Genomic DNA, 11,305 nt, shown 5'->3' on the forward strand with positions numbered 1-11,305 from the left:
ATTTGAAGAAATGCCCGGATTCTAGTCTTTACGAGGCTCCGGATTCGAAACAACCATTGTTGTCACAGGTGATGGGGGGTCAAGTTGTCTCTTACACTTTCAATCAAAAAAGACTTGATATGAAATGTGTGAAGTGGATAATAAAAGCGTAGATGCCTTTTAGGGCGGTTGATCAAGAGGACTTTAGAGATTGGATCCATGACTTGAATCCAAAGTACAAGCTTCCAAATAGGCACAAGGTGGCGGCGACGGTTTTAGAATTGTATTATACAGAGAAGGAAAAAATCAAGAGGGTGGTTGATGGTTTGAGGGTGAGTATCACTACCGATACTTGGACCTCAATCCAAAATATTAATTACATGGTGGTGACGGCACATTTTTTGGATAATGATTGGGCTTTGCATAAGAGGTTCTTAAATTTTGTTCAAATTACTTCTCACAAGGGTGATGATATTGGCAAATGTCTAGAGGTATGCTTGAATAATTAGGGCATAGACAAGGTATTTAGCATTACCGTTGACAATGCTAGTGCCAATGACACCGCCATTGCACACATGAAGAGAAGGCTTAAGTCCAATGGTGCTCTTTTACTTGAAGGGGCTCACTTGCACATGAGGTGTGCTTGTCACATCCTCAATTTGATAGTTAAAGATGGAATGACGGAGCTTAGTCGTGAGATTGAAGGGATAAGGAATTGTGTCAAGTTCATACATTCATCCCCCACGAGGTTGGAGACTTTTAGGGAGTATTGTGTCTTGATGAGATTTGATAAGATGTCGAATATTCCTTTTGATGTTGTCACAAGGTGGAATGCCACCTATGACATGCTCAATAGTGCCTTCAAATTTAAGCAAGTGTTCTCAAGGATGGCGGATGAGTGCAACACTTTCATCTCTTACTTTCAAGAGGAAGTATCTAAAGAGATTAATGAGGTCACAACCAAGGTGAAACAGGTGGGTCCTCCGGTGGTGGAAGATTGGGAGAGGGCGATGAGTTTTGCTCACTTTTTAAAAAAGTTTTATGATTCCACCTTGACACTTAGTGCAACCCTAACTCCAACTTCAAACTTAATACTCGGCATGGTGATTGCATTGCAAGTGGAGATAGAAGAAAAGATTTGCAATTCCTCTAATGCCACTTTGCAAAGTGTGGCAACTTCCATGAAGCTTAAGTTTGACAAGTATTGGGGGGACATTGAAAAGGTTAACCCTATACTCTTTATAGCGCAAGCACTCGACCCAAGGTACAAGTTTGAATTGTTGGAGGCAAGCCTCAAGGAACTCTGCTATTCATGTGAGGCAATCTTGGATGTGAAGACAAGTATTAAAAAAAACTTGACAGATTTGTTTAAGGTGTATAAGGAGGGAGATGTTTCTAGTAGTAGTAGTGTTACCGTGGATCAAAGGCCAAGTGTTGTGGAAGATGATTCTTCGGGGTTGGAAGATGATGTTGCTACAAGATCGCAAAGGAAGATCCAACAAAAAAGAGCGGCGGCCCAACAAAACGAGATATCCAATGAAGTGGATATGTATTTCAATGATCCTCACCAAAGCTTAACATATGAGGGTTTCAATATTTTGGATTGGTGGAAAGTCAATTCTAGAATATATCCAACTCTTAGTAAGGTTGCTAAGGACATTTTTGCTCTTCCCAGTAGCACCTTTGCTAGTGAGAATGCTTTTAGTCTTGGTGGGAGAGTTGTAGATCCTTTTAGAGCTTCCCTAACACCGAGACAGTTGAGGCTTTGGTGTGTACAAGTGATTGGCTAAGGGGGAATGAAATGTCTTTCTACAAGGAGCCTACAATTGACGATCTTATGTTCTACAAGGAACTTGAAGAGTTGGAGAAGGGTAAGTGAAGTATTTGATTTCATGTTTTCATTTTCTTAGTTTTATAATTGATGCATTCACTTTCTAATTATATTTTTTGTTTTATTGTTTTTATCGTTTTAGAGTTGCCTAATATGGGAGGTGAGGAGAATCCCACACAAAGTGAAATGCCACCTCCTCCACCACTTCAAGTTCAACGCCGCCCATCATTACCTCCGCGACCACCCATTTCAAGAGCATCTAATCCAACACAAAGGAGGGTTCAATTATCAACAAGAGGAAGGGGTCCACCACCACCATCAACACCAACGCCAACGGGTCATTCATCAACAAGGGGAAGGGGCCGAAGGGGCTAAAGGAAATGAACTATGTTTATAAACTATGTTTTGGTTGCATGCACTTTCTTGCTTATAAACTATGTTTTGCTTTTGGTTTGTAACTTAATCTAAATTCATTTGGAAGTTTGGTTTGTAAAACTTAACTTATTTCATTTTGGTTGCATGCACTTTTAATTAACTAGTTTGGTAGACAGTTGTGAACTTAAGCCCAACATTTTGGGCTTAAAATTGTAAAAAGTTATAAAAGCCCAACATTTTGGGCTTCAAGGCCCAATCTCGAAGTTACCCGAAAATCCCGAAACACTTTCGGGAATCCCGAATTTTGGGAAATGAATAGTTTTAGTTCGGTTTCGGGATATAAAATCCCATCCCGAAATGTTTTGGTTTGGGAATTGGGTTCGGGATCTCGACCCGAACCAGCCCTAGTCAAAACAGTACACGGCCTTTCCTATTTTTTGGTTAAACGGCAAGCAAATGTCGTCCTAAGCGTCGTCATCCTTCTTGTTACAAGGCCACAGCGCAACCGCACACCACCCTTCTGCTCCTACTGGTGAGGTAACATCACTATTTAATCTGGAGGAATTTGATTTGTGATGTGGTTATTAATCTGCTTTTCAATTTATTTACCATTAAAATGTGTATGTTGCTTAGATTTATGTTGGTTTCGTTACGAAAACTAATTTGTTCTGCTAAGCAGTAATGGCCTATTAAATTGGGGACACATTTTTGTCAAATGAAACTATGCTTCCACAAAATTTGTCAAAAAAACTTAGATTCAGATATCTATATTTGTTGTTTTATTCTATTGACAATTCGTTGTTTGATTGGTTTTGTTGCTTTCCTCCACTTTTTAACTCATTTGTTAATCTACCTATTTTATTTGGGTGATAAGTTCACTCTTTTAATCTGCTAAAGGAATATACAGAGTGTGGTTTTGTTTATGGCGGTGGATGATTTGGATGAAAGTATGTATCTTGGGGATTTTTTTGCTTGCAGTTGTTTAGGCCAACACTGAAGAAGTTTTGTGGAATGAGATTCTTATCAAATACTTATACCAAATTGTTTCTCCGTTTATGGCAGGTAATAAACGTGGTCCAACCAATAGCTGATAAAATGTCATTGTATATATGCTTTTGTCGATTTCTGCTACGATAATGAGGGAATCCAGAGGATCGAGGCCGGTCGATCTGAGGTTTGTACAAATCTATCCCTTTCTTTCTCTCTTTATGTGAATTTCTTGAAATTGACGACGCACGTTGTGATTCTTGCAGTGTTTGGGAGCGGAGAAATCTCTAGATTAGCTTTGATCACTTGAATTTTTTCTTATTTAGTTCAACACACATTTATGTTTACTTTTGTTAGTTTGTTGACAGTTTGGTATGTCTATCATATTGATGGAACTAAATTGTGAGTTAATTATGGTTTAGGTTGTTGAATTTTGAATTCGGAATTCCCTTTGGAAACTGTCACAAGCGATGTGTCTGTTGTGGCTACAGGAATCAAAAGCGAGTGAAAGGTAAAGGTTCTCTCCAAACATTCATCGCCAACAATTCCAACCAAAGCCAGGTATATCTCTCCTCTTGCTTTCTCTCTACGATGTTCTATCCCAATTTATCTCAGACAGTAAGGGTTTTGGTTTGCTTTCTTGGATTAGATTTGTATGTATTCCATTGCATTTCAGTTTTCTCTGATTTAATAGCATAATCTGGCTCTTGGCATTCTAACTTTGGTTTCTTTGCATCAAAATTGTACTTGGCTCTTGGTTTTCTTGATCTAATTTTTTTTATTTCTATAATTAGATAAATTAAGGAAAAGTTTTCTATTAGTATATGAGTATTCGATTCTGATATATCAATTCCCTCCATTTGACGTGATTTTGGATTATTAGGACTAATGCAAGGATATATTAGACTTTTAGTGTTCTCAAGCATTTGCGTGTATGCTTATTATAGATGATGTATTTCTATAGAAAAGTGCACTAATATTTGTTTTAAACAAATTAATTAGTTTTTCCTCACTGGGGTTTGGTAAGGCGCTTCTCGAGATGGCGTTGGAATGTGCAGGCAAGGATTCACGGGATGAGGAGGAAATGGCAAAGGAGGAGGACCAAAACGTGTTCTTTGTTAGGATAATTGGTGCCCTGAATGCCAGAAAGTCTGCACTCACCACTCATTAATTATATGGTTTGTTCCTTTGGTTTTTATGGTTTAAAGGTGTTTATTGTGATGGTGTTTTTGATAAATTGTTGAATATACTGTTAGTTTAGTTATTGATTGTATTGAGTTTGGTTTATGCATTTGGTATTAAGTAGTTTTTTCATCCCTGAACTCCTTTTCAGGTAGAGAAGCGTGAGTTCTTCTATGGTGTTTGAGTGAGTGTCAATCAGAGAGTATTTTGCTCGAATATCTGTCAGAACAAAAAAATTCTTTGGAATGAAATAAATGAAACCACTTTTGAGACTCCCACATTTGAGATGTGTATTGGTTCTGAAAGTATAAGACCAAAAGTTACATTTTCATTCCCATTTATAGAAATACAACTTGTAGAATTAGTTAAATGTATCAAATGACTAGCATGTGAATTTGTGTATAGTTAAAAAATAATCTTATCCTTAAGGATTATTGATTGGGAAAATTTGGTTGAGTAAATTTAGGGTTATTGATTGGGCTAATTTGGTTGATTAGTTGATCCAATTTGGATGGGTTTGAGGGTTAGTTTCTAGGAATGTTCCATTGGTGTTCTTTTTCTTCTCACACTACCAAAATCTCAAGTCCCTATTTGATCCTCGAGTACGACCCAATCATATTTGCTGTAATACAATCATATTCCTGAGGTTTGGATTTTCTGCCCATTATATGTTTCTGCCCAATCATATTTGCTCATGTTTTCGCTGTTAGAAAATACACACATGTTCTCTAAACTAAAATACACTTCTCACACTTATGTTTCTTATGGAAACAGGTGTCCTGCATGTTTTTTGCTGTGCATGTTTGTGCTTGAAAACTTAGATGTTAGAATAAGAACGAAACAATTTTTATGTTTTTTTTTTACAATTGCTAAAACATGTGCCAAACCTATAGGATGTATATTTTGCCACCTTGACTGCAAGGGCAAGATTTGTGTGAACTGCATGTTGCTTATGTTTCTTCTATTTATTAGGGAAATAGAACGTTCAGTTTCGTCCTATTAATTGTACAATGTCTTTTCATGTCAGCTAAGTTGAATGTATATAAAAACGAAGTTGCATATTTTACCGACCCCATTCACTCATCTATCCCTCTGTTCATTCATGATTGTGTTGGATTTATTCAGGTGAAATGTGTCTTATTCATGCAGTTCAAGGTACATTCAAGTCCCGCAGCAACACGCGGGCATATTTTCTAGTTTCTACTCAATTGAATGTTTGATAGACCAAATAATTAGACATTTAGAATTCAAATATTTATGAGAACAAAAACTTTTACCTAATATTTTACATAAACTTCTAACACTTCAACATGTAATTATCTATGAATTTGTCACTTCAGTAACAGATCTTATAATTAAGAAAATTGTGAATCTTTTACCAATTAGTAGTTACTCGTCTAGTGATATTACTTTTCTCAATATAGAAAGAGTTCTAATTTCAAAACTTCTACCCTATTAATTTAAAAACTTAAAATTTCTGATTTGAGAAAGTAATATAATTTTCCAAAAACTTAGCTCATGGGTAAGTTGAAAGTGCCTATAAAATTCTGGGGACAAACTAGCAATGTAGCCTATCTAAATAAAGGACTTTAGGGCAAAATTGAATGAACTTTAGGATTTTAATCACCAAAGTAGAAAAAAGGGTGGGGCTTTTAGGTCCAGGTCCAAAAATATAGGTTGCTTCTGGAAGTGACAAGTACTTCGGTCACAAGGGGGGAGGAAAGTGTGGAGGAATGTCGAAGAAGTTAAAAAATTCAAGAGATTGATTTCACTCTGCCAAGTTTTGTTCTCAAGAGAATTTTTGCTTTGTGGTAATTATGATACGTTGATTCAACGAGAGGACCAGCAATGAAATTGTAATTTATTTAATATATCATGGTCAACATCTTCTTGACTGAGGGAAGATGTTGAACATTTTTACCATACCACCCTCTTTTTGGAAGTTTGGGGAATACGACGTATTATTGAAAACAATATAGTGAGATTCTAAGTTCTTGTTTTTATAACGGATAAAATGATTCGAACTTGTAACCTTTTTAAATATTATGAAAGAAAGTTACTGAAACAACAATTTCTGGGTTCCTATATCGCTTGGGAGCTACAACTGCAACAACTCTGTTGTTGACGTCTTATTTTTTCACATCTCATCGACTACACTAGTTGATTGATTAAGAAGAAGAAATCCAGCTAAATATGGTCAAAAATATAATTTAGCCATAAGAAAAATGTAGTTTCCATCATACAATAAATGAGAGCACGCTTTGGTCAATGTGCAACTCACTGTCGGCAAACAAGCCTAAAATTGCGGCACTATTTGTATCCGCAGGAGGAAATTGTGAGACTGAATAAAAGTCAAGGTCTTTGGTGATGTACGCAGGAGCATTTGTGTCCTTGTCATCTTCTCTGTCTCTTTTTATGGAGACTAGTCGTCCCTCTCCCCACTCTCACGGTCTTTGCAATTTCATGGTGTGAATACAAATGTAAACGCGTGAAACTCAACAGAGAGTTGGGTAGCACTATTTGCTTTTACACTCTCATCGCTTGTTATATATGAGTTGAGTTCACTTGTTGTGTTCATCTGCAACCAATTGGGGAATATATGTTGTGCTAGGATAGCACCAAACCTTTTAGAACCAACTCTTTGTAACCCACAGAAAATATATCAAATGAAATGCAAGAACAATATAGAAAAGACACCAAGATTTTAACGAGGTTCCTCCACAGTCAGTGTAACTGGAGTACGTCATTGGAGCAGTAGGAGCTCACCCAATAATCCACTATCAACCAAATGGGAGTTTACAAAGTGTTGGCAATCTCACAACCCAAAAGCCCAATACACCCAATAGCTCACACACACCAAAGAAACAAATAGAGAAAGAAATATAATGAATAATTTCTTCTCTATACATATAGCTCAAAACTATTACAACAACAATTACTTTAGTGGATGATTACTAACCAATTGAAGCAGCAACTTGTTCTTCTTTTTGAGCTCTCTGCAAGACTGCAACTCTGAATTTTTCTCTCTATTTTTCTCCTCTAAAACAAAAGGGCAGCAGCTCTCTTCTCTCTCTCTCTCTACCACACAACCGAATGGAAGAAAGCAACCAAACCCTCCATTATTAAGGAGCCAAAACTCACGGGTGGTAAAAAAAAAAAACAACCCATATTTTCTTCCCCAAAACAAGGAAATATGTTGTCCACTTTTGGTTTGTTTATTCTAAAGTATATGGCCACTTAGCCACATAATCCAACAATATACACACTGATTTCTCCAATGGATACCTTGTATATCATCAATCCCCTCAAATTTTCTCACTGTTTTCTCATTTTGTTTTTGGCATCTACGTACCTACCCACTGCTATGATCTGCTTGGGTGATATCGGAGTTCCGAGCACTACTACTGTGAAATCATTATGCATTGAGGAAGAAAGGCGAGCACTTGTCAACTTTAAACAACATCTTGTTGATCCTTCTGGTAGGCTTTCTTCTTGGGTGGGACATGAGTGCTGTCGATGGGAAGGACTTTCTTGCGGCAACAGCACTGGTCGTGTTGTCAAGATGAACCTCCGCAATCCATATCCAAATTCAAATTCTTCGTCTTATGAAAAGTCTTTCTTGGGAGGTAAGATAAATCATTCTTTGCTTAGCTTCAAATATTTAAAATTCTTGGACCTAAGCTATAATGATTTTCAAGGCATTCCCATCCCAAAGTTCTTTGGGGAGCTTAAAAGTTTGCAATATCTCAATCTCTCCCTTGCATCATTTGGGGGAGAAATTCCCCCCTCTCTTGGTAACCTATCAAGCCTGAGTTTTCTTGATCTCGGGTTGAATTTTGACTTATCTTCAAGAAACTTGAATTGGCTGTCTCGCCTCTCTTCTCTAAAATACCTTGATCTTGGAGAGGCCGATCTTAGCACAACAAGAGTCAATTGGGTGTATGTTGTTAATAGCTTCCTTCACTATCAGAGTTACACTTATCTTCGTGCCAAATTGAAAGCATTCCACTCATCTCTTTGCAACACTTTAATTTGACCTCACTTTTCGTCCTTGATTTGTCAAATAATTATATGTTTAGTTCTGCATTTCCCAGTTGGTTTTTTAATCTTACCAACCTCATAACACTTCATCTATCCAAGAATAATTTCAGTGGTTCTTTTCCAAATGAATTTGCAAGTCTCAAATCTCTTCAGGACCTTGATTTATCTGAAACAGGCTTAAAAGGTCAAATTCCTAAAGTCATTGGAAATTTTTGCAAGCTGAAGTTCTTAAGTCTTTCAGGAAACAAATTTAATGGGGGGATCGAAGAATTTTGGAGGAGTTTCTCAAATTGTCCAAATAATACATTAGAGTCATTAGATTTGTCTTACTGTGGGATGCAAAGCCAAATGCCGTCCTCCTTAGGAATGTTTAAAAGTTTGCAGAATCTCAACCTTAGGTACAATAATTTTTGGGGCTCAATTCCAGATTCCATCGGAAACTTGTCCTCCTTGAAAACATTGGACCTCTTTGATAATAATATGAACGGCTCCATTCCAGAAAGTCTTGGCCAACTATCTCAGCTAGTTTCCCTAAATCTGTTTGGCAATTCGTGGGAAAGTATTCTAACAGAAGCCCATTTCAGAAACCTTATGAGATTACAAGATTATCAAGTAGGAAACCCAGCTCGATCCAAGTCCCTCATTTTTGACATGGCTTATGATTGGGTTCCTCCTTTCAAGCTCCGCACACTTAGGATCATAAATTGTCGGGTAGGTCCTGGTTTTGGGATGTGGCTTCAATCTCAAACTGAATTGATCGACGCCACTCTTAGTGGTAATGGAATCTCGGATTCCATACCAAGGGAATGGTTGTTGCAGATATCTTCCCAACTCATCCAACTAGACTTGTCTAATAACGAATTTCGTGGAAGCCTTCCATTGCATTTGAAATTCCCAAATTTAAATTCTATTGATTTGAGTCATAATATATTGGAGGGCTTACTCCCGCTTTGGTCCACTATTGCCACTTCCCTTATTATTGAAAACAATCTATTTTTCGGGCCAATTCCCTCCAATATTGACCAGTTGATGCCGGATTTGCAAGTATTGTTTCTTTCTGAGAATAATTTGAACGGCACAATTCCTCCCTCTGTTTGCAACATGCTTAACTTGAGAATCTTGTCTCTAAGGAGCAATCAATTTTCCGGAGAATTCTCTCATGCATGGAGTGTGGGGAGCAATATGGTGTTTCTAGATGTTGGTCAAAACAATCTCTCTGGTAATATTCCAACTTCATTGGGGGTATTAAGTTCACTGGAAGTATTAAAGCTCAACAACAACAATTTTGGAGGTGAAATTCCCGATTCCTTACAAAATTGTTCTAGATTGGCGAGCATTGATCTTGGAAACAACAGGTTATCTGGGGAAATACCACTATGGATAGGAGGATCCAGTGTATCCATGTTGTATATGCTACGATTACGGTCCAACTATTTTAGTGGACATATTTCCTAACAACTGTGCAATCTTCAGCAACTTCACATTCTTGACCTTAGTCGCAACAACTTTTCTGGTACTATTCCCAAGTGTTTGAATAATTTGACTTTGCTAGTGAAAGATTCAAAAAGGGTCAAAAATTCAAATAGTGTTGCTGCTTATTATGATGAGCAAGCCACATTGACACTAAAAGGAGAAGAACTTGTGTACAACACGACTTTAGATCTTGTAAAGAGCATTGATCTTTCATCAAATAATTTACAAGGTGAAATCCCTGAAGAAATAAGCAGCCTCATTCTATTGGGCACCTTGAATTTGTCTGTGAATCAATTGATTGGAAGGATCCCTTCCAAGATTGGAAACTTGCATTGGTTCGAAACTCTTGATCTCTCACACAACCACCTCACGGGACAAATTCCTCAAAGCTTGTCATCTTTAACCTCTTTGTCCCACTTGAACTTGTCTTATAACAACTTGTCCGGAAGAATTCCTTCTGGAAACCAGCTTCAAACGCTCAATGATTCGTTGATTTATATAGACAATCCATCACTGTGCGGAGTTCCTCTTTCAACTAAGTGCCCTGGAGATAAAAATTTTACTATTGAGGATGCAAATGACAAGAATGAAGATAGAAATGATGATATGTTGTGGTTTTATGTCAGCGTGGTACTTGGATTCATCGTAGGTTTTTGGGGAGTTTGCGGTACATTGATCTTAAAGACAGCGTGAAAGTATATGCCTATTTTCAGTTCTTTAACAACATCAATGATAAGGTAGAAGGTAGCACTAGCAATTGCATTGATAGTGGCTCGTTCCAAAAGGATTTTTCTTGAGTTTGTTACTACTCTTTATATGTGATGTTTTTACGTATCTACTCTGTGTTTTCGGTACTTGCAACTTATGTAAGAAATAAAGGAATTCTATCTTTCAATAGATGTTTCCACAAGCAACTTATGTATTCTGATTTTCTCATGTGTAAAAACCTGGAATTAATAAAAGCTAGTGTTTCAAATTTCTACTTATCAATCGTATAATACAAAATATATACGCGACAGCCATGCATCCATTCAATGTTGCAAACTTGCAATGAACAAAGGAACACTTGTTCATAAAGTACATAACACTCGCACAAAAGAAATCAGTTGTACTCATCGATCGATCAAATAACGGTTCTTTATGCATCTTCGAGCAACTCCTGTGCCGACACTCTTTCTTCGGGTAACTGTGCCTTTTGTTTAGTTTGAAATGGTCCTCGCTTCCTTCAGGCTCTACAGTCCTCGCTTCCTTCAGGCTCTACAATCCAATGCATTGAACACTTTGAACAAGGAAATGTACGAGTTCACTGAGTGCCTACCAGAGAGTTGAGAAATGCCTAGTAATAATTAACACTACTTTCATTCACTACTTCTCATGGAGTAAATGTTGTCAACAATAGCTGCTAGACATTATTGGTATAGACAATAAACTTGTAAT

At 37.2% G+C, this 11,305-nt stretch overlaps 2 protein-coding genes across 2 annotated transcripts; both read left to right on the forward strand.

Annotated features, from left to right (window-relative positions):
* Positions 1-7,132: 7,132 nt before the first annotated feature.
* LOC139195760 (receptor-like protein EIX2) lies at positions 7,133-10,850 on the forward strand. Its single transcript, XM_070821234.1, has one exon. It carries the CDS (start codon positions 8,426-8,428, stop codon positions 9,848-9,850), a length of 1,425 nt encoding a protein of 474 aa, XP_070677335.1. The 5' UTR covers positions 7,133-8,425; the 3' UTR covers positions 9,851-10,850.
* On the forward strand, positions 7,719-8,390 carry LOC139196232 (receptor-like protein EIX2). The gene is made up of 2 exons (XM_070821904.1): positions 7,719-7,980; positions 8,053-8,390. Exons 1-2 carry the CDS (start codon positions 7,719-7,721, stop codon positions 8,388-8,390), a joined length of 600 nt encoding a protein of 199 aa, XP_070678005.1.
* Positions 10,851-11,305: the final 455 nt, after the last annotated feature.

Source organism: Malus domestica, chromosome 05 (genome assembly GCF_042453785.1).
Source record: "Malus domestica chromosome 05, GDT2T_hap1".
Lineage (NCBI taxonomy): Eukaryota > Viridiplantae > Streptophyta > Magnoliopsida > Rosales > Rosaceae > Malus > Malus domestica.

Coding starts and splice junctions, on each gene's coding strand:
- LOC139196232 (XM_070821904.1), top strand. CDS start 7,719: ATGATCTGCTTGGGTGATATCGGAGTTCCGAGCACTACTACTGTGAAA. Junction 7,981..8,052: donor TGAAAAGTCTTTCTTGGGAG/GTAAGATAAATC, acceptor ATGATTTTCAAG/GCATTCCCATCCCAAAGTTC.
- LOC139195760 (XM_070821234.1), top strand. CDS start 8,426: ATGTTTAGTTCTGCATTTCCCAGTTGGTTTTTTAATCTTACCAACCTC.